This window comes from Oncorhynchus tshawytscha, linkage group LG07, assembly GCF_018296145.1.
Source record: "Oncorhynchus tshawytscha isolate Ot180627B linkage group LG07, Otsh_v2.0, whole genome shotgun sequence".
NCBI lineage: Eukaryota > Metazoa > Chordata > Actinopteri > Salmoniformes > Salmonidae > Oncorhynchus > Oncorhynchus tshawytscha.
This window is the reverse complement of record NC_056435.1, coordinates 49810903-49838231: the sequence shown is the minus strand read 5'-3', so window position 1 is coordinate 49838231 and position 27329 is coordinate 49810903. Positions and strand designations below refer to the sequence as shown.

Genomic DNA, 27329 nt, shown 5'->3' with positions numbered 1-27329 from the left:
TGGCCTTTTTCATGGTTGCCTTTTTCAATTTGACAAGAATCATGACACATCTTGGTTTTATTAGTTCCAGACGTAGTGACTTCCACCATTCTGCAGCATTTATTTTGAGGTGGTTCAGAAAATGTATCAACTATTAAAACAAGTTTCTGTAACAGGCCTGGATTCAAACAAATTGAACTGTGGAAACCGTCATGAAGACAAGCATAAATGACCTTTAAGCTAAGTGCAGTGAGATGTCAGTGCATTTGTTTGAACCCTGGCCTTGCTTTCAGAATACTGAAATCATTCAGTTAAATTTGCATACAACAAAAGACAAGTGGCATCAGAATTGATCAAAGCTTCAACATTTACAGCCACAATTAATTCTTCCTAGCCTTTTGAGCTTAAGCTAAATTGTGCACCTAATATCAGCATTTGTACTTGTTCAAAAGAAAGTACATGACTTGTTCAGTAACATTTTGTATAAGAAAAAGATCCGAAAGCAGATCAAGGCAACATTTTTTAAATAACTTCCCTCTTCCTGATTTCACCATGGTACATTGTTACAATGTGGAAGTAGCCTGAGATTGTATATCTATAGTTTTCTATGACAATGCTGCCTATTAACAGCTTCAGGGGCCTCATTTATAAATGCTGCCTACATGCAAAAGTTGGCATTCATAAAAACTGAAAATGTGCTTACCTCCATGCAAACACACATTTTGTAGTGGTTGAAGTCTGGTATTCCAAGCAGGCAAGTTGGTATTTTGTGCAAATGGTGGATGACACGCTTACTTACAAAAAAATGCAACCATTTGCTGTTAGAAGAGCAAAAATGTATAGGTACACATTTAGTTTTTTGGGATCTTAAATTATTTTCATAACCATTGCAGAATAAATTCCTCACCTTTTCTGGATGCTAGCCATACAACAAATTACCATCTCATTTAAAATGGGCCTAGTAAATATATAGCACATGCAATCCCATAGGCAGCGCAGTTTATAAGATATAGTTCAATGTAAAAGACTGTGGAACTGTCAGTAGCTTACCATAAATTAAAATGTTTGAGAGTAGACTAGACAACATTTCAGATTTCACGGGAAGTTCAGCATATTTAGGTTGGGGGGGAAAGTCTATGCAAAACATTTAATTCAAACGTTCTACTGACAAGTCCACACAAATGTGCCACTTTTTTTCCCTTTCAGAAACTGTCCTCTGCAAAATATTAAGATTCTGTCAACACCTCAAAACATTTGATCATATTTGTGCTTTCTTTTAGAAACTGTGGCCTAATTCCAATAGTTCCAATTTATACAGCAAATTAAGGGCATTATTGTCACAATAAAAAGGTGAATGAGGGCATTTTCCAGGCAGAGTTTTAACGCTCGTTCACGCGTGCAGTTTTACGACAGGTCCGATTCATAAAATCTCAATATTTTGATGCGGACAGATATTTAGTGTGAAATTTACGCAACGGTTGATGGAGGCCCCAGGTCTTCAGAAGAAACATTGGTTGGTCCCACTGCCTGTTGTCTACATGTAGGTCTTGGGCACGATGGGATCTCCATACATGCAGTCTTCCTCCAATGCCAGGTTGTACTGACTGCCACTTCCTCCCTTGTAGGCGCTGGTCACAATTCTCAGCCAGCCCTTCTCACCCTGGCAAGAAAACACATTTACTCAATCTGGCGTTTCAGCTAGATAAAGATGCTAGAACATACATGAACAATATAAAGTGAAGTTTATGTAATAGTCAAGTTAATAAACTACAGGAACGGCTAAAGGCTGGGATTGGTAAATCTACAGTAGAGCATGAGGTTTTAAATTCTCTGCTGCAGCTAGTGTCATGAAATATCACAACAGACTACCAGCTCCAATATGGCATGCATAGTGTTCATTAAGTCAATGAGGATGGAACAAGCTTCCCCATAACGTCCATCTTCTGAAAAAAAAAACTACCTCTTCACCATGCATCTTGATTAAACACCCTAGACTTTCACCAACACTCACTTGTCTTAGCACTGACTTTGTGGATAGCTACTTGATCTGTGGTCATCTCACCTAGCTACCTTAAAATAAATGAATATATATTTATTTTAAAAAAAAAATCCCTCTAGATCACAGCGTCTGCTAAATGACTGAAATGTACAAATTTTACCCATGGCTCTCCCCATGAGTTGCGGACGATCCAGAATTCCACACCATTCTCATCCATGCCCCAGCCGGCAACAGATACAATGTGGTTGATGAAGGGCTCCTCAATGTACTCAGAGTACAGGCCTCCAGTGTAGGCGTCCAACTTGTCAGTGGCCATGATTCCACAGCTACCAAGGACAGAAAACAGAAACTTTAGTTAAAGCGAAACTAATTAGTCAGCATTTTTTTGTTTATGTTTTTGCAAGGACGTATAAGGAAACAGAATGGAGCAGATTGGAAGTCTATGGGTAATACTAGTTAGCAACTTCCTTCAAACTGCACACAGAGACAAAAACGGTATCCACGAGTTCAGCTGACTCGAAGTACAGAATCAAAGGTTTGGAAACATGTAAAAAGTTATTCATTCCATGGTTCTCTTTTCTTTGACTATATTCTACATTGTAGAATAATAGTGAAGACATCAAAACTATGAAATGGCACCATGTAGTAACCAAAAGTGTTCATCAAAAATAGAAAATATAAGTAGCCACCCTTTGCCTTGACAGCTTTGCACACTCTTGGCATTCTCTCACCCAGCTTCATGAGGCAGTCACCTGTAATGCATTTCAATTAACAAGTGTGCCTTGTTAAAAGTTAATTTGCGGAATTTCTTTCCTCCTTCATGCATTTGAGCCAATCAGTTGGGTTGTGACAAGGTAGGAGTAGTTTACAGAAGATAGGGCTATTTGGTAAAAGACGAAGTCCATATTATGTCAAGAACAGCTCAAATAAGCAAAGAGAAAATTACAGTCCATTACTTTAAAAAATTAAGATCAGTCAATCTGGAAAATTATGAACTTCGAGTTTCTTCTACAAGTGCAGTCGCAAAAACGATTAAACGCTATGAAGAAACTGGCTCTCATGAGGACCGCCACAGGAAAGGAAGACCCAGAGTTGCCTCTACTGCAGAGGATAAGTTCATTAGAGAGTTACCAGCCTCAGAAATTGCAGCCCAAATTCACAGCACTCAAGTAAGATACATCAACAGTTCAGAGGAGAATGCGTCAATCAGGCCTTCATGGTCAAATTGCTGCAAAGAAACCACTACTAAAAAGGACACCAATAAGAAGAAGACATTGGCTTGGGCCAAGAAACATGAGCAAAGGACATTAGACTGGTGGAAATCAATCCTTTGGTCTGAGTCCAAATTTGAGATTTTTGGTTCCAACCGACATGCCTTTGTAAGACTGCGTAACCAGATGATCTCCGCATGTGTGGTTCCCACCGTGAAGCATGGAAGTGGTGTGATGGTGCTTTGCTGGTGACAGTGTCAGTGATTTATTTAGAATTCAAGGCACACTTAACCAGCATGGTTACCACAGCATTCTGTAGCGATACGCCATCCCATCTCGTTTGAGCTTAGTTGGACTACCATATATTTTTCAACAGGACAATGACCCAACACACCTCCAGGCTGTGTAAGGGCTATTTGACCAAGGAGAGTGATGGAATACTGCATCAGATAACCTGGCCTCCACAATCACCCAACCTCAACCCAATTGAGATGAGTTGGACCGCCGAGTGAAGGAAAAGCAGCCAACAAGTGCTCAGCATATGGGAACTCCTTCAAGACTGTTGGAAAAGCATTCTAGGTGAAGCTGGTTGAGAGAATGCCAAGAATGTGCAAAGCTGTCAAGGCAATGGGTGGCTACTTTGAAGAATCTAAAATATAGTTAGATTTGTTTAACACTTTTTTGGTTACTACATGATTCCATGTGTTATTTCATAGTTTTGATGTCTACAAGGTAGAAATAGTACAAATAAAAACCCTTTGTTACATATCAGATATGTTCCTATTTGATTGTGACTTGGCTTTACATCTTGTGCGAATCCATACACAGTCACTGTTAGGTGGGAGCTCATGAGAAGAGAAGCAGTCACCATGTTAACCCAGTCCAGTTACAAATTTCACCTTTATTTAACCAGGTAGGCCAGTTGAGAACAAGTTCTCATTTACAACTGCGACCTGGCCAAGATAAAGCAAAGCAGTGCGACAAAAACAAGAGTTACAAACAAACGTACAGTCAATAACAAAAGAAAAATCTACGTACAGTGTGCAAATGTAGTAAGATTAGGGAGGTAAAGGGAATAAATAGGCCATAGAGGCAAAATAATTACAATTTAGCATTAACACTACAGTGATAGATGTGCAAGTAGAGATACTGGGGTGCAAAAGAGCAAAACAAATAATATGGGGATGAGGTAGTTGGGGTGCCATTTACAGATGGGCTGTGTACAGGTACAGTGATCGGTAAGCTGCTCTGACAGCTGATGCTTAAAGTTAGAGAGGGAGATATGTCTCCAGCTTCAGTGATTCTTGCAATTCGTTCCAGTCATTGGCAGCAGTGCTATGGGTGGGAGTTGCTATGGTGACCAGTAAGCGGAGAAGATGTGGCTTTACCTAGCAAAGACTTAGAGGACCTGGAGCCAGTGGGTTTGGCAACGAATATGTAGCGAGGGCCATCCAACGAGAGCATACAGGTCGCAGTGGTGGGTAGTATAAGGGGCTTTGGCGACAAAACGGATGGCACTGTGATAGAATGTATCCAATTTGCTGAGTGTTGGAGGCTATTTTGTAAATGACATAGCCGAAGTCAAGGATCGGTAGGATAGTCAGTCTTATGTGGGTATGTTTGGCAACATGTGTGAAGGAGGCTTTGTTGCGAAATAGGAAGCAGATTCTAGATTTCATTTTGGATTAGAGATGCTTAATGTGAGTCTGGAAGGAGAATTTACAGTCTAGCCAGACACCTAGGTTTGTAGTTGTCCCCATATTCTAAGTCAGAACCGTCCAGAGTAGTGATAATGGACAGGCGGGCAGAGAGATCGGTTGAAGAGTGTGCATTTAGTTTTGCTTGCATTTAAGAGCAGTTGGAGGCCACATAAGGAGAGTTGTATGGCATTGAAGCGTCTGGAGGTTAGTTAACACAGTGTCCAAAGAAGGGCTAGAATTATACAGAATGGTGTCATCTGTATCGAGGTGGCTCAGAGAATCACCAGCAGCAAGAGCGACATCATTGATGTATACAGAGAAGAGAGTCAGCCCGAGAATTGAACCCTGTGGCACCCCCATAGAGACTGTCAGAAGTCCGGACAACAGGCCCTCCGATTTGACACACTGAACTCATTAGTAGTTGTTGAACAAGGCGAGGCAGTCATTTGTGAAACCAAGGTCGAAAGTCTTCACCATGTCGATGAATACGCTGCACAGTATTGTCTCTTATCGATGGCGGTTATGATATTGTTTAGGACCTTGAGCATGGCTGAGGTGCACCCATGACCAGGTCAGAAACCAGATTGCATAGTGGAGAAGGTACGGTGAGATTCAATATGGTCGGTGATCTGTTTGTTAACTTGGCTTTCGAAGACTTTAGAAAGGAAGGGCAGGATGGATATAGGTCTGTAACAGTTTGGGTCTAGAGAGTCTCCCCCTTTGATAAGGGGGATGACCGCGGCAGCTTTCCAATCTTTGGGGATCTCAGACAATACGAAACAGAGGTTGAACAGGCTAGTAATAGGGGTTGCAACATTTGCGGCGGATAATTTAAGAAAGAGGAGAGATTTTCGAGAAGGGGGGGGGGGTGCAGAGCTGCAGAGCTGTTGGCCGGGGTAGGGGTAGCCAGGTGGAATGCATGGCCAGCCGTAGAAAAATGCTTATTGAAATTATCTGGTGTAGATTTATCGGTGGTGACAGTGTTTCCTAGCCTCAGTGCAGTGGGCAGCTGGGAGGAGGTGCTCTTATTCTCCATGGAGTTTACAGTGTCCCAAAACTTTTTGGAATTCGTGTTGCAGGATTCCTGGTTGAAAAAGCTAGCCTGAGCTTTCCTAGCTGAAAAGTTGCATATCGCAGGGGCTATTCAATGCTAGTGCAGTACGCCACAGGATGTTTTGTGCTGGTCAAGGGCAGTCAAGTCTGGTGTGTTTTAGGGAGCGTTTGACAGTGATGAGGGGTGGTCGTTTGACTGTAGACCCATTACGGACGCAGGCAATGAGGCAGTGATCGCTGAGATCCTGGTTGAAGACAGCAGAGGTGTATTTAGAGGACAAGTTGGTCAGGATGATATCCATGAGGGTGCCCATGGTTACGAATTTATGTGGCACCCCATTCCCTACATAGTGTAACTTTGGTTATAGAAGTGGGGGTGGGGGGGGATTTCTACTTGAGCAGTCCCTGACAAAAATAAAATCTTGGCCCACTAAGAGTACTCTTTTCTGTAAAGTTTATATTTTTCCATTGGCCTATATAGAGACACACCCTATATGTTTGAAACACGCTGTTTAAATAAATGACTCAAGAAGGAGCCAGAGAGCCTAACCAGAAAAAAAAATACCTGTTTCCGAACCCCCTCCTCCCGCTGCTGGCCTGAAGTTGCAGGTAATGAGCTACACCAGCGGTCAGCAACCTTTTCCATTTGGAGTGCCAATTTGACAATTTCTACCAATCATGATTTTCATATGCACATTTTCATTCATAATCTTTACATCACAAAATCCTTGTCTATGGTTAATCTACATTCAATCTAAATGAGAAATATACAAATCTAAAAGTAACTTATTGCCATTGCTAGCTATTTAATAACCTACATAAAGCATAAACATTGCAGCCTGAAAGTAGAAAATATCCTGATAAATATTCTATAAATCACATTGGCCATGCGTAGCCAATCCTGGGGCGGCAGGGTAGCCTAGTGGTTAGAGCGTTGGACAGAAGGTTGCAAGTTCAAAACCCCGAGCTGACAAGGTACACTGTTCCTAGGCCGTCATTGAAAATAAGAATGTTCTTAACTGACTTGCCTAGTTAAATAAAATAAAAATGTGTTGTGTACCATGACAGTTTAGTCTGCATAGCTGTTTATACAGTATCAGTGTGAAAAGTAGGGGATCTGACAAACTAAATCAAATTTATTTATTTAGCCCTTCGTACATCAGCTGATATCTCAAAGTGCTGTACAGAAACCCAGCCTAAAACCCCAAACAGCAAGCAATGCAGGTGTAGAAGCACGATCAATAACATTACATTGCTGTACTGACTAATAAAAACTCACATTGCGCTGTAAAAAAAAGAAAGTCAAAATATCGGTCTTCAATCATTTGGTTGCTGGTTTCATGATTTTATTCAGGTCTACTTTAAAAATAAAAAATATATATAAAGTGAGTGAACTAGCTTACGTTGGCTAGCTCTAATGGTGCGACAACTGACAAAAATTAGCCAAGTTAATTTACCTCTTGAAACGGGACACAAGGGACATTTCCATACACACAGCAGCTGTTAGATTCTGCTATCTTATAGATAGCTAGAGTTGAACTGGTTGTGGTCTACTAGCTAGCTACTTCGTTTCTCTTCAAACAGAATTTCAGTCGAGATGAAACATTAGCTGACGTTACATTTCAGTTACACTACTAGCTCAGAACTGGGAATAAATACTTTTTCTATTAAGTCAAACAGCAGTTACCGTGACAGCTACATCAGTCAAATAAAGAGCTGCCAGTTTCTGCTCTGACAACTGAGAAAAAGCACAACAAAGAGACCACTGTGCTGGTCCGAAGCGTTCTCTTCACACTGCCTGTCTGCACACTCTGTGGTGTCGGAGAGCAGCCCTAAAATCCAGACAGCTGAAACCTCCAAACAGCCTACCCGACCACTCTGAGGCATCTGTATGGTCCTAAAGCACACATGCCGATTTTTGTATCACAGTGCAATGATAAAACTGGGGAGGGGACAAAATTGCAATTTCAGAACGTGAAAGTTGCACCCCTGCATTTGAGACACAGCTCATGTTGACCAGGTCCAGTTCCTAACCTGATAGGTCCTCCAGCGTAGATCTCAGCCATCATCTTCTCCCTCCCACTGATGGCGCCGAAGTCTCCGACCTTCCACAGGGTATAGTTCTGGATGATGTTACAGACCCCGAACGTTGTGCAGGTTCCACACTGATTGAATGGTTTGCACTCTGCAAGACACAATATGGAGAACATTTTAAGCCTGAGAAATTGTAAATTAACAGAATCTTAATTTGATGTGACAGAAATTATTGTGATCAAATCATGGGAAAAAATTTAATGTACAACCAATAAAGAATTATGTTCAGCTAGGAGTTCTTGAGGCCTTACTCTGGTCCTTGGCCTGGTAGTTGTTGCAGGTCTCGTCAGGGATGCCGTGTTTGTTGGCGTACTCCCACACCCCAGAGTGATCCCCTCCATGACAGGAGCCGGCCTCACCACAGTCCACCACATTCTGGACTGACAGATAAGCAGAGGGCCAGGCTCCCTTTCGCTTGATGTTGATGCGATCTGACAAAGGAGAGCAAACCACCAACAACCAGTCCATTAATTTAGTACAGGTGACAGAATCTGCTCTTAGATGTTCACAAGTCAAACTTAGTAAGGACTACTCTAGAACTCTGAAGTCATGGTATTGTTATGATAAAAGGACAAAGGACTACTTGTATGAGCAAAGGAGGAACTGTACTTTGCATTCTACAACAAACATGCTTTACAGGAACAAGATTTACAGCATAACCTGAATTACAGGAAACCATGAAGCTTTAACTGCACGTCAGCACATTCAGAGGTTGGCATTGCCACACTGCTTCACTGCCTCACCACTTCCCTGTCATACCACCCTGAATGTGAGTCAGTGGAGTGGGTCATGTGTTAAATGCCTAACAGACATGCATGTTTGAACAATTATTACAATGTTTACTCCACCTTTGTTATAAAATTGTTTCCAAGTGACTTTAATTTGGTACAAATCATCTTTATGACCATCTTGATGATGAATTACCAAGATGTGCAATACTGTCCTTATAGTGAATCAGAGGTTTGAGACATCTGTGGCCAAATAATAGAATTTCACAATCTGATCATCCATTTGTCCCTTTGTACGGTCTCCCTCCTGATACAAGAGAGTCTGTAAAACGACCAAATGAATTGGATATGGTTTGTTCATTTCTATGAGCTGTACAGGTCGGACGACTAGGTCGGACGACTAGGTCGGACGACTAGGTCGGACGACTAGGTCGGACGACTAGGTCGGACGACTAGGTCGGACGACTAGGTCGGACGACTAGGTCGGACGACTAGGTCGGACGACTAGGTCGGACGACTAGGTCGGACGACTAGGTCGGACGACTAGGTCGGACGACTAGGTCGGACGACTAGGTCGGACGACTAGGTCGGACGACTAGGTCGGACGACTGCGGAAAGGTGAACTTGAGGTTAAGCTACCTGCCATGGCGCTGGTGCTGCCGTGTGCCCAGCAGGAGCCACAGTATTGGGGGATGTGCTGATTGCGAGTGGTGCTGACGTAGTTGGTGCCGTTGATGTTCCTCCAGTCCCACGTCTTGGGGAGCTCATTGAGTTTCAGGAACTTGTGGGGTCTAGGCAACGTCCTGATGAAAGACATGACATCAGGGTACAAGGTTCTCTAGACAGAATTCTAATGTAGAGCAGCTAAAAACAGTCTCTGCAAGCATGACGGATAACAAAAATGCAGTGCGCACTTAAGGTTCCATACCATGACGGGACAATTCAAAACCTGACCAGGGGTGTAATCATTAGTCCAAACAGTTGCAAAATGTGTTGCAAGTAAAACAAGTTTCAATTGGACAAATTCAGGTATATCCTTCCCAGTTTCGTGCAGTTTGCTTTCATTTTAAGAAACGTTTAGCAACAACAAAAAAAGAATAGGTGTAATGAATACACCCATGATCGAACTTGGCATATCTGCCTCTCCATTCAAAGGTCAAGCACTCAAAAGCATCCACAGCACAATCATACTTTCAAAACTCAGAAGCCAAATAGCTACTACCGTTGAAAGGGCCATGCATGTTTCTGGAGACATGCAGTTGTCAAATTATATATTTCGAGAGGGCAGAATTTTGATCGCCCAACAGCAAAATGGGATGAAAAGCTTTAAAAGTCAGGTCCCAAACTGTTTCTGCCCATGCTACTGGAGACCCAGTCATCTCCGTCCACTCACAGACATGTCAGAACTTTGCTACCTTGTTTCCACCCTCGGCTTTGATTGCTTCATTGATTTCAAACTTTGGATAGCCATGATATGCCTTTTCTGTAATAAACTGATTAACACTTGAGTCAAAATCACAGGGGGTAAAAATTCTGCACTTGAATATTGTTTAAAGAAGAAAGTTATGTAGGAGCCTACCAATCAGCTAATTTTCATTATGGGACAATCCTGAAACCTGCAGGAACTTGGCAACATTTGAACCATTATTAAAACGTATGAAAGAATTACATGCAATAAACTCATACTCAGTTACTGACCAATGATATCGAGTGCAGAATATGCAGGCAATTCACACCTGAACCAATAAAGAACACAAATCAACACTAGACAGTTGAAACCACTAGAGACATGTGCCATAGATTTAGACATCGCAGGTATCGCATCGCATATCTGTCCCATTATGGTGTATGTGGGCGCGGGGCAGCACCTTTGAGGCCATCTCCATTTTGAAGTAGTCAATTTTCTTCTACTACTTCTATGAGTTGGAAAATAAAGGTTGCATACTGCCACCTGTATTATGTTTGAACCACTGAGGTATAATAAGAAATGGAGTGTCTAACGTGTCCATTGTTTTCAAGGGAATCTACTCACTTTCGCATACATGGACCTTCTAGATCTGGTTTATAAGGAGCAACATCACATGCGCACTAGCACTCAGTGCGCACAGGGACCAGCCCGAGAAGCAAAGACGTCATCACTTCATCCATAAACATTGGATGAATATAAAAGGTTAATATCTTCAGCAGTGAGTGATAGGTCTCCGCGACAATTACTTATGTAATTTAATGGATGTTTTGTGCAAAGACCAGAACCCATGCTAGACCAGAACCCTGTCCCATTGGTTAACAGGTATAAATGCCAAGGTTGGTGATCAAAATCAAATTGTATTTGTCACATGCACCGAAACAATTCACAACAGTGAAATGCTTACTTATAAGCACTTAAAAAATGCAGATAAGAAAAATAAGTAAAATAAATAGTCTGGGTAGCCATTTGATTACCTGTTCAGGACTCTTATGGTTTGGGGGGGAAATAGAAGCTGTTAAGAAGCTTTTTGAACCTAGACGGTGCTCCGGTACTGCTTGCCTGTGCGTTAGCAGAGAGAACAGTCTATGACTAGGGTGGCTGGTGTGTTTGGCAATTTTTAGGGCCTTCCTCTGACACCGCCTGGTATAGAGGTCCTGGATGGCAGGAAGCTTTTCCCCAGTGATGTACTGGGCCGTTCGCACTATCCTCTGTAGTGCCTTGCGGTCGGAGGCCGAGCAGTTGCAATACCAGGCAGTGATGCAACCAGTCTAGATACTCTCGATGGTGCAGCTGTAGAACCTTTTGAGGATCTCAGGACCCATGTCAAATCTCCTGACGGGGAATAGGCTTTGTCATGCCCTCTTCACAACTGTCTTGGTGTGTTCGGACCATGATAGTTTGTTGGTGATGAGGACACCAAGGAACTTGAAGCTCTCAACCTTCTCCACTGCAGCCCCGTCGATGAGAATGGGGGCGTGCTCGGTCCTCCTCCTGTAGTTCACAATCATCTCCTTTGTCTTGATCATATTGATGGAGAGGTTGTTATGCTGGCACCACACGGCCAGGTTTCTGACCTTCACCCTATAGGCAGTCCAATCGTTGTCGGTGATCAGGCCTACCACAGTTGTGTCGTCAGCAAACTTAATGGTATTGGAGTCGTGCCTGGCCATACAGTCACGAGTGAATAGGGAGTACTGGAGGGGACTGAGCACACACCCCTGGGGGGCCCCTGTGTTGAGGATCAGCATGGCAGATGTGTTGTTACCTACCCTTACCACCTGGGGGTGGCCTGTCAGGAAGTCCAGGATCCAGTTGCAGAGGGAGGTGTTTAGTACCAGGGTCCTTACTTTAGTGATGAGCTTTGAGGGTACTATGGTGCTGAACGCTGAGCTGTAGTCAATGAATAGCATTCTCACTTAGGTGTTCCTTTTGTCCAGGTGGGAAAGGGCAGTCTGGTGTGAAATAGAGATTCCATCTGTGGATCTGTTGGGCAATATGCACTGTTTGCTTACAAATAATTAATTGACTGATCCCTCCTGATGACCCATATGGAATAATGTGATCCTTCCTTAACCCACAGGAAATCCCAGTTGACTACTTCAAAAATGGTTAAAGTCCTCAATGGGCTACCCATGCTGAAACAAGCTTTTGGCACTCAGTCATCTGACATGTGCTGGCTGGCCACCGTACTTCCCATATCAGAGAGATGACTGTGATTGTATGCTGTCAGAGTATATACACACACACACCACAAAAAATGACTAATTATGCAGTGTTGCGCATGTACAAAATAAATGACCATCTTTAGACAGAGGGTGTTTTCACACTTTATTTAACTAGGCAAGTCAGTTAAGAACAAATTCTTATTTACAATGAGCCTAGGAACAGTGGGTTAACTGCCTTGTTCAGTGGCAGAACGACAGTATTTTTTTTTTACCTTGTCAGCTCAGGGTTTCGGTTCAGTCTAACCACTAGACTACCTGCCGCCCCACTCGGTCTCTTTCACACAACTTTTGTGAACTCAGAACCCGGTTCGCTGATTTTTTTGTGCAGTGTGAACACTCCAAGGGAACCCATCAAAAGAGCCCCCGAAACGAACTCGAGAGATGGTCCGAGTTCGGTTCACTTACGGCAATGCGAATACAAAGTCCCCAGGTTCGCTTATCATTATTCCCGCACGAGACAGCAGCGTTTGCCACAGCAACGTTTCCCTGCCATAACGCCTCACATTGGTGCCACAAAGGGGAGATGATGTAAAGGTTCACGCAACAAACGTGTGTTGTTTTTGCATATTCATTTGCGATTGTCAATAATGCAGAGAAAAGCCTATAGATCACATATTGCAAAGAGAGCTTCATAAGCTGTTTATTCGATTGTGGGGTTTGATTAGTGTGAGGAGACAACATATTTAGGGAGTACCACAACATAGTGTACAAAATCAATTACAGCTCTTAAAAGGAGCAGTAACCTACATCGGGTGTACACTTCAATTACAGCATGATTTAATCGAGTTATTTTCTGCTATTTCTTCTGTTACCAATCATATTCACGTTAATAGTATCTCATAACATTCATAAGTTATTTAGCAGACGCTCTTTTCAAGAGCTCATCTTAAGATCGCTTCGTGAAACAACAAGCCATCACAATCGTATCAAGTACATTTTCCTCAAAGTATTCATCACTAAAGTCAGTGCAAGTGGGGAAAAATGTGTTCCTTTAGGTCTCATCTCTAAATTAAATGCAATCTATTAGCTTCCAAAATGTGAGCAGGTATCTCAAGGTACATCATTCCATCAAGGTCTGATGGAATGGCTTGTCCTGCACTTCGCAAAAACCCAGAGTGCATTGAGTGAATGTTGGACAAATATATTGGTTCCTTTCTAAACATAGCGATGTGAATGAAAAGATGACTCGCACCACTAAATATTTGAATTGAACTGGCAAAATAGTTGAGTCCTCATTCAAAGGCAAGGGCAGCGTGAATACAAAGACAACGGAGTAATTTTGCTCTTTTCTTTTTACCCCAGATTTCATTTTAAAAATGACTGAGATCTGTTATTTTAAAGAGGACTGTGTGAAAACACCCTGATACAACTGGAAACAAAATCACTAGAACCATGTTGCAACAACTCTAGCTACTATTTTTAGCTGGAGAGCAAGCACTTAGACAGCAAACGTATCAAATTAGCTGATAGAAGACAGCTAAAGTTACCTGACTCCATTGTGCTTGGTCAGCTTGGGTCGATAGCATGGCTGTTTCTCGTTAAAGTAGCGTCCAGCAAAGACACCAGACAACATAAACACAAACAACAACAGTGCTCGAACCATGTTGGAAAAGATCAGTCATATGACTCCCTAGGAACTTTATTTTTATGGTTTCACCCGAGGGTCAACCTGAACAGGGCGCAGGCGCAGCGCAGACTGTGTCAAAAGTATTATACTTCCCTGTCATTGATGACCTGTTTTACAGACAGGACGATATGATTCTCACTGCGCAGTTCGACCTATGTGCATAACCACATAGCAAATTTCATCCCATGATTAGTGACTCGCTACATACAGTATAACAGGAAAAGCTGAATTGATTTTGTTTTACAGACGTTGCACCTTCTAATTAATTAATAAACCAACCAACTGAACCCACTGCTGCCCTTTAAAGCAAGAATCTTTAGCTGCTACGTCCGTTTGTGGACTTAATGATATATACCCATTGATAAACCCAAACATAAAAGCTTGTTTTACTCCAATGTGTGTAAAAGATGTAAACAAACACTATTGATAGCCTCAAAACATAGTTAAAGCTACAATATGTTACTTTTTGGGTGACCAGACAAAATTCACATAGAAATGTGAGTTACAAATCTTTCATTCTCATTGAAAGCAAGTCTAAGAAGCAGTAGACCTGTTGTATGTGCGTTATTTTTATGCTTTCCAGTCTCTCTTACTTTCATTTTGTTCACCAGCTTCAAACAGTTGAAAATACAATGTTTTGGGATATGGAAAATATATTTCACAGTGGCTTAGATGGTATAATGATTCTCTACATCAGTGATCATCAACAAGATTCAGCCGGGGGGCCGGAACATAATTACAAATAACTTGTAGACTGCAAATTGACCGCAAGAAGCCCAAAACAGATGTTTGACTAAAACAACCATTTCAAAGCTAGCTTACGTTTGTATACGATCACGTCTCTATTATGCGTAGAAACACTTGTAACAGATTTCTTAAATTAATATCACTTGGAACTAATTTCCTGGTGTTATTACAGTCTTATGTCCAACAATGAAAATTCAAAAAGAAAAACATTATTTTTGGGGGCTCAAAAGGCTTGGGGGGGGGGCACATAAAACCACCGCAGGCCAAATTCGGCCCATGGGCCGCCAGTTGGGGAACCCTGCTATACACAATGACTGCTTGTCTTGTCACAAACTGAAATTAGGCTAACTTTTAGACTTTTTAGCAACCAGGAAATGGCGGAGCGATTTCTGCATAGTGCATCTTGAAAACTATAATTTTTATATCATGGATGCATGGTCAGTCCTTGCAACCATAGGTTTTATGAATTTGAGAGTGGTTGGAGAGGTTTACAGCCGCTGTTCCGCTATGGGGACAACAAGTCACATTGTTAGGGAGGAGACAAGCATCTTGACATTATATCCAGTATCTCTGGAGTTAATACATTTCTACAGGCCCCAACCCTCAGGTTATAACCAATCCATGGCTATTGTTTGCTAAAATAGCTTGAGCTATATTTGTTGTGAGAAGTGCTGCATCACTGCAGTCTATTCCATTTCTGTCATTGTTTACCTCAACCATGGGAACATTTGGGTCCTCCTCATCTTCAATTGTGAAGCACTGCTGTTGCAATTATGACAATGCAGAATGTTCTTGGTTAAAAGTGCAATGTGTTTGAGACACTGGAAACGGCTTCAACACACCAAACATGAGCTCCACAACACCTCTGGTGTGGATATGAGCTTGGTTGTACCAATGTTGCTCAGGTCTTATTGCATGAACAGAGGGGGTGAACAAGAAGTTGGTCTATGCATACCCACTGTCACCATGTATGATTTCACTATGTCCTCCTTCAAGCTGAGCGTACAAAGAGGAGTTTTTGAAAATTCTTGAGTCACGAATTGTACCTTTCCAGGGTGCAACAATGTTGGAAAACTGCAAATTGGGAGTGTACACACACTTTGCACATTTGAGAACCAGTTTTTACAATTCCTGTACTCCTCAGCATATGCTGTAGTAGAGGGATACTTAATGGGAATATGACATCCATCTATACAGCCAATAACTCCGGGCAAGTTCCCATATTCATACAACTCTACCTTGTAGTTGGCGTGGGCTGCAGGGAACTTGATGTAATTGTCTTTCAGTTCACATATAGCAGTGCAGACTGGACTAATCTGCATGCAGTCAGTTCACTTACACCACACAAATCTCCTCTTTCACGATGAAGGTTTCAGATGCCAAAAATCTCAGTATTTGTAGGGAAGGAGGAATGGGCCTTCCCTAAAGAGGCAGATGAAAGCCTTGCCTCAAGCAAACAAATGATCTCAGCTGCATTTACTTTGTACATACAGAAACGGTAATGGAAAATGTATTTAATCTAACTCATTCAGTGGGTTGCTCCTGTCGATAACCCCCCTTCTGTCCGTCCTTGGTGGTGCTCTTTGATCATTGAATGTCCAGGTAATCCATTTCCCTCCATTGCCAAGGTCAACCCAGGGGCCACTATCCATTCATCTGAAGTTGAACCTGCCACTAGCCTTCTGGAAAGTCTTCAGACTTTTCCAATCTAAACTAGGGCATATCTGAGAAATGCCATTTCAGTCAATTGAGTTTAAAAAGTGAAAATTGAATATAAGATTAGGTTTAATTGCCCGCAAAACTGCCCATTATGTTGGGGTTTTAGGCCTAACTACATGGTCTGTAACCTGATTTGATGTGTGCATAAATGTGAGAAGTAAGCCTATGCGACCAGGTGTTGAATGCAAATACCCAGGAGACAGCAACTTTACCTTAGCTCCAGGGATAGCTCAGTCATGAGTGCCATAGTTGGCCAATCCAAGCAGATTAGCGTTGGTTCAAAGTGGTAACCCAAATTAAATATATACAACAATAAAACGGTTAATAAAAGGTTAACAAAAACCCACAAACACTGGCAGGCCAAGATGCCTCTGGTCACAGAGTGCCAATCATCCAGATTACTCACACCTGTCAATTTATCAAGGCTTCCTGGCAGAGAAGAGCCCAAAGAGCCCTTTGGAGTATGGCAGAAGTGTATCTTGGTAATATGTTGCCTTGCTTACTATACATTTGTTACAGGCAAGTTTGTCAACATTTTATTTTATGCAGTCATCAGTTTACAAGGAATAAAATAAAACATAAGATTACTCCAAAAGATCTCTTTATTATTCACAAGTTATTCCCAATGTCCATAAAGACAAGTTTGGCAACAGTGGATAAGCTATGGCTGCAAACCAAAATATGTGTTTGCCTAGCGAATTTACTCAAGACACACATTGAAAGAAAAAGGAAACAATCACTTAGCTCACAGGATCACATACCTCATTCAGTTATTTTAACAGTCAATTTCAGACTATTTTGATTTCATTTTCAGAAATTGTGATAATGCTCTTGTAATTTATTCAAGGACAGCAAAACCTTTAAGTCTACAACATGCTATAAACATTTGCACATTCATAATTCCTCCCAATTCTTTGTGGGACAAACAATCAAGACAGTCAATTAAATACAACACAAAAAATCTGAGAGAAATTCTAGCCACCTGCTCTTTTACACCACATTTTATTCACTGCATCGTGAAGAAGTAGACTAAGAATTGACGATTGGAAATGCTTTCTAGGTGAACAGTGCATGTCAGTGTAAAGAGGGGAGGTGTGTGGGTCTGGAGTTCGTGAGGCAGAGGAGTCCCGAGGTGGCTGTTTAGAGGTTTTACACCAGTCTGCGCCTTTTGCTGTCGCGCACCATCGGGTCCCCGGACGCAGCATTCATTCTGGCCGCCCCCAGAGGAGACACCTGGTTGAGCATAGGGTCGTCGGAAGCCTGGCCGAACAGAGCCATGAGCAGAGCCACGCCGAAGCCAGTAGCACGCTCCCCCTGCAGAGAGGAAGGAAGAGAATGATAAAACAGGTTACACCATGACTAAAATATATTTTTGTTCCCAGCCCCCCTCCATTAGCTCTTACACATTTGTTTTTTCACCGATCTGCAAGCACTAGATGGATCATCCTCTGTATACATTATCTTTTTGTTCCCCATTTGTTTGAGCTAGGCTGAAGCAGGTTAGAGCACACTTGTTCTGAAGAGTGTTTGAGTCTGTCAAGATATGGGAGTGGCTGAAATGGATTTAATAGATTATGTCTATACTTCCAAAAGATTTAATTAGAAGGGGTTTCCTGGACACATTACGCCTAATCCTGAACTAAAAAGCATTTTCAGTGGGGATTCCTCCATTAAGTTAGCTTTTTAGTCCATGACTAGGCTTAAATCGGTGTCCAGGAAAACACCCCCACTAAACCAAAATATCCAGTCACTCACAGCATGGACGGGGGAAGCTATGTCCACATGGACCCAGACCCCAGGCCAGTCGAAGCCCAGGTGAGAGCCGATGAAGAGGCCGGCACAGGAGCTCGTAGCATTCTCCCGGTCCTTTCACACACACAGAAAAGGGATACCTTTACATTTCAGTCATTCAGCAGATGCTCTTATCCAGAAAATATATAATAGGGTGAAGGAAAATGAACAACAACCATGATAGGCTGTAGAAGCATCAACTCTTTGTACGGAGCTACTTGATCGTACTCCGATCTAAGATTAGGACCTGGTAGACTGGGCATACAGCAGAGAGAAGAGTAGTAGTGCCACTCACAGCCACAGAGTTCTTCATGTCTGCCACGGCTGAGGTGAACTCACTGAAGTGCAGCTCTGGGCAGTAGACCAGTGGGTGAGCCAGGTCTCCGCTGCTGCGGCCTGCACTCACACATGCCATCTCCCACTGCTCACTGTTGGTCATCACAGCACAATGGTACTTCCCTGTGGAGATCCCCTAGGAAAGAGACAAATTAAACCATTGTTTGAAACATATACTTATGTAGTAATTTGTTATACAGGAACTATGGTAATGAACTAAAGTGAAAGGTGGTAATAAGAAGTTCAATTATGTATGTATGGAGTACAAATTCACCTAACGCTTATGATGGGCAGCAACAAAAACCAACCTTGTTTTTGTGCATCAGACCTCACTAACATTTCACGAGCGAACTACTTCACTGGGTAGCCAAAATAATACTGTGTGGTGCATGTGACTTTCAGAATGAGCTCATCAGTGCATCATGAGGGTTACCACATGATGTGGCTTTATCAGTCAGCACAAGCTGTGTTTGAGTTAGAACAACGGTTATAAGGAAATATTTAGGCCTAATGATTTTGTTTGACACAAACACACCAGCCATTTGTGTGAGACATCCTTGATACGTTGTTTTGAGTTCCTCAGAGAATGTGGCGAGTTTTAGCTCTAGCCCACGAAAATTTCAGTTAGGGCAAAGATCAGCAAAATTTAAAAAACTTACTGGGTATAATTATCTGTCACAAGCCCTGTTGACCCTTGAAAATGTTCATTTCAGCCTATATATGGTGTGTGTTGTTGCCAAAGATGCAGTGCTGTGGCCATTGAAGAGCCTGCCAGTCACACACCTGTGCCCCTGTCAGGGTGGCCATATCCAGGATGATGTCAGCAGAGAGGTCCTTGCTGGCATACACCACACCATCAGACAGCACCAGCCTGCCCTCGGCATCAGTGTTGTTGATCTCCACGGTCCTTCATCAGAAAGACAGCAAAAAGAGAACAAAAAAAACGCTATTCATACCACAAACTAAGCCAGCATCGTAATAATGGATCAGCCAATTGTGTCTTTCCCACACAAAGCCCATCAGAAGGAAAAACCCTACTCCATCAGGTTGCCATTGTATTAGCCCGTTTCCCATTACTTTGCCTAACTGGTTTAAATTAATCCAACATTTAGGAGGGTACTCACTTTCCAGAGTAGAGAGTGTGGATGTCATCTGGCCGTGTTGCAGCGGGTCCGACTGCATTCTCTGCCAGGCAGAATACGGCATGGAGATTGTCTTTGAAGCCCTAAAAAAATACATTAATTTCAAAAAAGGTCTATACACAACTTTTCAAATGCTTAACACAATCCCATAGGGTGTCTCCAAACAGGACCGAATGTTGCAAAATAAGAGGTTGATTTGAAAGATTAACCAAGGGTAGTAGGTAGATCTCACCTGTTTGACAGTAGCTTTGAAAGCTCCTAAAATGGCTGCTGCCCCACCACAGTCTCTCTTCATCCCAGGCATGTTGGTCTTGATGTGGGGGGAAAAAAGAACATTCATCCTTTACAACATTGTAACTGAATACTTATTTCGCTGGCTACTGTTAACTATCCATTTAATTATACAAAAGACAGAATGATCACATCATGGATCTGTTCCAAATGGCACCCCATTCCCTTTATAGTACACCACTTTAGACAAGGGCCCATAGGGCTCTGTTCAAAAGTACTGCACTATAGAGAACATGGTGCTATTTGGGATGCAGCTAAACTGACAAGCCTCATGCTTGCCTTTACCTTTCCCTTGATGCTGAGGCCTCCAGTGTCATATACAATTCCCTTGCCCACCCATGCAATAGTCTGGGTGGCGCCATCTGGTTTGTGGCTCAGGACTGCCAGAGCAGGGGGGTTCACCGCTGCCTTGCCCACTCCATAGATGCCTGAGGGCCCAAACAGTCCAAAGTAATTGAGTTGATAACCACAAACTAATATTGAGTTATCTACATCACAAGACAACTCAAACTAAAATACAAGCTTTATTCCAATGTGGGAAAACTAATTTGACATTCCTTTTGGCCTAAATCTTTTGGGTCCCATTTATTAGCTAGTTTACTGAGAAAGTAATACATCAGAATAGAAACATTGCACATTCAAAGACAGAGAGGAGAACCAACCCCCAAAAAACAGCAAAAGGAAAGTGGAAGAAACATGTGGTCATCATACACATGATTAAAAAATATTTCTCTAACTGGCCCACACAGTTTGTGTGATGGGAAGCAAAGCACCAAACAGATTTGAGTCCCAATTAGAGTATGAGAGCAGAGTTGCTTTGGCGTACCAAATTCTTTCCAACAGTTCCTCTAAAATACAATCCTCACTCACAGGATAAACTGACAGTCCATATTCGCTCCATTCCTTAAAATCACCATTTAACCAACACCCATCTATTTTTGTGACTACTTGGTTTTGAAGTATTGAAAACAAACCATATGATATTATAAACCATATTTTTATATAAAGTATTTTAATAAACATGAAAAGGCGACTAAAAGCATTCACAATTTCAAATAGGCGAGGTGTCGCATTAAACTGCATATAAACACTTTAAATAGGTCAGGAACCAGATGGGTAGCCTAAATGCATTTAGGCTATATTATTAGCCTAATATTTCAAGGCTATAGACTACAAATAAATAAATAAATAGTGAAGCATTTGCGAGTGGACACACTAGGCTGGCAGGAACATTAAGCACTCAGCATTTAAACATTTTGTTGTATTAAGTCATTGTACTCTATAAATTGTGCATATAGGCTGTGACTTAATTATAATTCAAATCTAATTCATTATTAGTGCCTTTGAATTAACGTTTAGAAACAAGAGATTGGCCAGAGTGTGGCTTCAGGCTCGTGTGATGGTGCCTGCAGAGCAGGCCAGCAGCAGAGAATAACCTCTCTGCGCTTGCAGAGCGACTGGGGATGCTAAACACCCTTCGGCCCACTCTTGCCAGGGAGGCAGTATTGCAGTGTTGTTTTTGTATTTTTCTATAGGTAGGCCTGACATTTTGTATAACCCTATCAAAACAGAAAGCTCATTTAAAGAGGTAACATGTCAGGCCTATTGGGCCAAAATCAATGATAGCCTATTGTATAGACAGAATGAAAATTAAGAGATCAGATTTATTGTTTATAAATACTTTTCTACAATGCCAGTTAGCTACCCACCTCATTCCTTTCTTTTAGCATGTGCACGAAGTAGACCATCATGCTTTCGGGATACGGGTCTTTTCAGATTCCACGATGACTAGTTGTGGACACTACAACACACTCCCTCTCTTGCTCTTGGCCCTCCTCAGCTTTGTAAGTCACCTTGATTCTGCACCGGTGTGTTTACTCAGTTCATTAAAATATTTAGCAAACTCACATAATCTGGTCCAAAACATAGAAGCATAACAGACAAGCATAACTCATAGCCAAGACCCTCCTGTCCTGATACACTACCTCCAAATCCTTTCTGTTTCAGTTCCTCTCCTCGAATGATAACAGGAGAAATGCCCAGTTCAGTTCCCACTGCCTTAATCTCCTGAAGACAAAAAGGCATACCCAGTCAAAAAAAGTACATTTTGTTTAATTAAGTTGTTTTAAGAAGTCACTGTTGAGTGTGCTATTGCTTTATGGTAGCGTCCCAAATGGCACCCTAAGCCCACAGTGCTAAAAAGCAGTGCCCTATGTTGGGAATAGGGTGCCATTTGTGACGCAGCCGATAACTACATTACGATATCACTTGCCTCCAAGAAGTGATCAGTATTCATCTCATTGCACGGTGTGTCCACAATCCGTGCTGCCAGTCTCACTCCATCAGCAGCATTGGCAAGACACTGGCAAGAGCCAAAGCATAAATTAAGTTAATTTTTGTCATTTAGCAGATGCTCCTATCCAGAAAGAATTACAACCATGCAAACATGTACTCTGGATTTACATTTATGCATGTACAGTGCATTCAGAAATTATTCAGACCCCTTAACTTTTTCCACTGTTAGGTTACAGCCTCATTAGTAAATCCCCCCCAACCTCAATCTACACACAATACCCCATAATGACAAAACAAAAACAGGTTCAGAATTATTTGCAAATGTATTACAAATAAAACATCACATCTACATTAGTACTCAGACTCTTTACTTAGTACTTTATAATTGCTGCCAAAGTTGCTTCAACAGCCTCAAGTCTTCTTGGGTATGACGCTACAAGCTTAGCACACCTATATTTGAGGAGTTAACCCCATTCTTCTCTGCAGATCCTCTCAAGCCCGGTCAGGTTTGATGGGAGTGTTATTGCACAGCTATTTTCAGGTCTCTCCAGAGATGTTCAATCGGGTTCAAGTCCGGGCTCTGGCTGGGCCACTCAAGGACATTCAGAGACTTATCCCAAAGCCACTCTTGAATTGTCTTGGCTGTGTGTTTAGGGTTGTTATCCTGTTGGAAGGTGAACCTTCACCCAGTCTGAGGTCCTGAGTGCTCTGGAGAAGGTTGGCATCAAGGATCTCTGTTTACTTTGCTCCGTTCATCTTTCCCTCAAACCTGATGAATCTCCCAGTCCCTGCCACTGAAATGCTGCCACCACCATACTTTGGATGGTGCCAGGTTTCCCCCAGACGTGATGCTTGGCATTCAGGCCAAAGTGTTCAATCTTGATTATCAGACCAGAGAATCTTGTTTCTCATGGTCTGAGACTACTTTAGGTGCTTTTTGGAAAACTCCAAGCGGGCTGTCATGTGCCTTTTACTGAGGAGTGGCTGCTGTCTGGCCACTCTACCATAAAGGCCTGATTGGTGGTGTGCTGCAGAGATGGGAGAACTTTCCAGAAGGACAACCATCTCCAGAGGAACTCTGGTGCTCTGTCATAGTGATCATCGGGTTCTCGGTCACCTCCCTGACCAAGCCCTTTTCCCTCGATTGCTCAATTTGTCTGCGTGGCCAGCTCTAGGAAGAGTTTTAGTGGTTCCAAACTTGTTCCATTTAAGAAAGTAGGCCACTGTGTTCTTGGGGACCTTCAATGCTGCAGACATTTTTTGGTACCCTTCCCCAGATCTGTGCCACAACACAATCCTGTCTTGGAGCTCTACAGACAATTCCTTCGACCCCACGGCTTGTTTTTTTTCTCTGACTTGCACTGTCAAATGTGGGACCTTATATAGACAGGTATGTGCCTTTCCAAATCATGTCCAATCAATTGAATTTACCACAGGTGCACTCCAAGTTGATGATTAACGGAAAGAGGATGCACCGGAGCACAATTTCAAGTCTCATATCAAAAGGGTCTGCAAACTTAAATCAGGTATGTTTTTTATTTTTAAGAAATTTGCAAAAATGTCTGAAAACCTGTTTTTGCTTCGTCAATATGGGGTAACGTGTGTAGACTGATGGAAAAAAACATGTACAGTGGGGCAAAAAAGTATTTAGTCAGCCACCAATTGTGCAAATTCTCCCACTTAAAAAGATGAGAGGCCTGTAATGTTCATCATAGGTACACTTCAACTATGACAGACATTTTTTTTTTTTTTTTTTTTTTTATCCAGAAAATCACATTGTAGGATTTTTAATGAATTTATTTGCAAATTATGGTGCAAACACAGCTCAATTTGAACTCAAAAAACAATCTTGCGACTGCATGAGTGAAAGACCGCTCGTGCCTGTCAACGCTGGCCTACAATAATGAAACTCTGATGCGCTCTACAGAGATTGGGATGAGCAAAACATTGCATCCGGAGGACACCGATTCAATTCTGATCGGAGTAGCGTAATTGTTTGCTAGTTATTTTTTAAATCTATAATCTGCTTGGCCAAAAAATGTTTTACTTGCCACAGCACTGTAGTGGTTTTAACGGAAATAACCTACAATGTTTTTTCAGCTCAGATTTAATCAAGAGGCATAGCCTATAGGCAGGTGGTTTTTATATTTTTTAATGTATTCATTCAGGTTCACAGTGCGGACCGAACAGAGGTGCCCATACTAAACGGTTTGGTAGGAATACTTGCGCAGTACATCATAAAAGCACTCCATATAGATCTTGTAGTCAGTTTGATCAGTCATTTACAAAACCAGTGGTTGGCAGCAACAACAGTGGCTGATGTAGGTCCACAATGGCTCTGGCAATGACTAGTATAGAAGTTAGAGGTACCTGCAGTATAGTGGGGTCCAGTGGTCCGTTGTCTTGGCCCACAGTGATGAACTCCACAGTGACTTCTTTCTTCTCGGTCCTGCGGGAGGAGGCAGAACGACGGGAGAATATGGGGAAAGCCCGGGCGATGGCACAGGCTGAGGCAAACACATCAGACCGCTCACACACCACCTGGACAGACAGGAACAAACATACTTTCACTGTCTGATAACAAATCTGTAATAACAGTCAACCTAAAATGATCAATAAATGCAGTGTGTCAATCACAAAGCATGCAATTTGGCATATTGCCTTAAAAGTAAAATCAAAAGAATACCGCATAGGCCTACTTTAAATATGCAACCACATGTAGGCCTAACCTATACTTGTTTGAGACTTTGGACAGCTGTAGGGGCCCATCTATGGCTTAACGATCACATTATCACTAAGCATGAATAATAAATGTCTGGTGTCTGACGCGTAATGGCAGATAAGGTCAGCATCACCCTAAACTCCACAGGCATGTTTCCCACCACAGATTAAGCCTAGTCCTGGACTAAAAACTATTCTCAATGGACAACTTCCACTGAAAGTGCATTTAAATCCAGGACTAGGCTTAATGTGTTTGGGAAACCGGGCCCCGTGTAGCTTCGAATTAGTCTTTAATCCCAGTGCAGTTAACTGACTGACCAGGATGCAGCGGCTTGTCCCTCCAGGCAGGCAGGTACGGACCAGACGGGAAAGGAAGTGGGCAGAGGAAGGGCTGTTGTGTCTGCTAACCCGTGAGGGCAGGGCTGCCACAGCTGCATGGCTCAAGTACAGAGGGCAGCTATCAGTAGGGTTAGGGTTCAGAGCAGTGAGCGCAGCCTGCCAGACCTGGAAGAAAAAAAAAAAAATTCATTTTGTTAGCAAATTATTGTCACTGTCAGTGCTATATTATGATGATCACATAAGCGCTAGCATCGATTATGAATGGCACTGAATACAGTAAGACTTGTGAAAGCATATGACATAAGTTGTCTGACAATGTGGTAAATTGTTGAACAATTTACCTGCAAGTTGCACACACTGTGCTGTCAAACAGTGATCAGATATTAGCAAAGCAGAAGACCAAATAGTGATCAAAGGCTGCGTTTACACAGGCAGCCAAATTCGAATCCTTTTCCCCAATTAATGACAAAAGCTCTGATTGGTCTAAAGACTAATAGTGGAAAAGATCAGAATTGGTCTGACTCCACATGCAGCTGGCTGGACCAAACATCAAGTAGTCACGAGGAGCAATAGCTAGGTTATTCGGGCACATGCAACTTGAAACATAATTTAACTAGCTAATCCAGTCAAACTGACTTTCCTACAGGCTGGCTTCTTCAAGTAAAATGGGGGGGGGGCGTAAATGAGAATTTCTTTAAATTAAGGATAAAGGCCAATAAAATATTGTCAGGGATCAAGTATCGAGTCAATGTGGTTGGAGAATGGAGATGGCATGTTAAAAGCTAAGCTAGCATGACTTGATTTGTGAAAGCTAATTTAGCTAGCAAGCATTTAGCTAACTTTGTTAGCATTGTCAAATTCAAGCCAAGGAACTATGCATGGCCCATTGGAACTAGCCAAGGAACTATGCATGGCCCATTGGAACTATTTCCCAGAATACCAAGAGTAAAATTCAGCATTTTTCATATTATAATTACTAGTTAGCTAACTTACTAACTAGATTTTTTTGACTGACACTATCCAGCTTGCAATGTCAGCGCCAGTTGACAAGTGAGTGCTTGCCGGGGAGCTCTAGCACGAGCAGCCCCGACTTTTTATTTTCTCACCTTTTCGCTGACAGCTGGCTGCAATTTCCCCTTGACCTGGGTCCAGTTTGTTTGCGCCAAGTTATTCAGTTGACCGACAATTAGGACAGGGCGATTTTGAGGCTCCGAATCTCCAGCAGAAGCCTTGAACTCGAGCACCACGTTCGCCATCTTTGGACGAACCGATGGATTGATGCCCTTTGCACTTTATCGCACATCCTGCTTTTCAAAGAGCTGTGTCACTGCTGAGGTTGAATGGGAAGTCAGCACTAGCACGGATCTTGAATAGGATTGGATTTTTCTATACAGTAGTTGTACATAGTGTGTGAGAAATATATTTTTAAAACCAGTAAGTTTTGTTAATTTTCCCCGTAAAATCAAAGTGGAAAAGACCATCCAATCCTACTTATGCATAATGTTTTCCAATGCAATGCACGTGTATTATTTCTTTAAACCGTTAATATCTACAATCGTAAAACAAAACTAAAAACATAAGAATAACATGAGCCATAATATATCATTGGGACGAAGGTGTTTCCCCCACCCAAAGAAAACATCCAGACATAAGCAATTATGATTTATAATTGAAGTGTGTATAAATCTAATATATATAACTGGACTTGGGCAATGTTTTGGAAATAGCAAATTCTGTCCAAGACTTCCCAAATCCCAAATTGTACCCTATTCCCTGGCTATTGGTCCTGGTCAAAAGTTGTACACTATTTAGTAAATAGGGTGCCATTTGGGACTTCACAATGAATTCAGCTTCATCATCAGTA

At 42.1% G+C, this 27329-nt stretch overlaps 2 protein-coding genes across 3 annotated transcripts; both read right to left on the bottom strand.

Annotated features, from left to right (window-relative positions):
- Positions 1–51: 51 nt before the first annotated feature.
- LOC112254734 (cathepsin Z) lies at positions 52–14135 on the bottom strand. Of its 2 annotated transcripts, none has more exons than XM_024427531.2 (6): positions 13945–14135; positions 9404–9567; positions 8288–8467; positions 7977–8127; positions 2139–2304; positions 52–1639 (listed from the first exon to the last, which is right to left on the bottom strand). In XM_024427531.2, the coding sequence occupies exons 1-6, from the start codon at positions 14058–14060 to the stop codon at positions 1514–1516; spliced, it is 903 nt and encodes a 300-aa protein (XP_024283299.1). In that variant the 5' UTR covers positions 14061–14135; the 3' UTR covers positions 52–1513. The 2 variants fall into 2 exon arrangements, with proteins under 2 accessions (XP_024283299.1, XP_024283300.1); XM_024427532.2 differs by lacking the exon at positions 13945–14135 and adding an exon at positions 10180–10226.
- Positions 14136–17134: 2999 nt separating this feature from the next.
- npepl1 (aminopeptidase like 1) lies at positions 17135–26758 on the bottom strand. The gene is made up of 12 exons (XM_024427524.2): positions 26572–26758; positions 25445–25630; positions 24776–24946; positions 22383–22472; positions 22096–22177; positions 20396–20538; positions 20052–20129; positions 19802–19902; positions 19461–19584; positions 18637–18813; positions 18306–18416; positions 17135–17864 (listed from the first exon to the last, which is right to left on the bottom strand). Exons 1-12 carry the CDS (start codon positions 26719–26721, stop codon positions 17700–17702), a joined length of 1578 nt encoding a protein of 525 aa, XP_024283292.1. The 5' UTR covers positions 26722–26758; the 3' UTR covers positions 17135–17699.
- Positions 26759–27329: the final 571 nt, after the last annotated feature.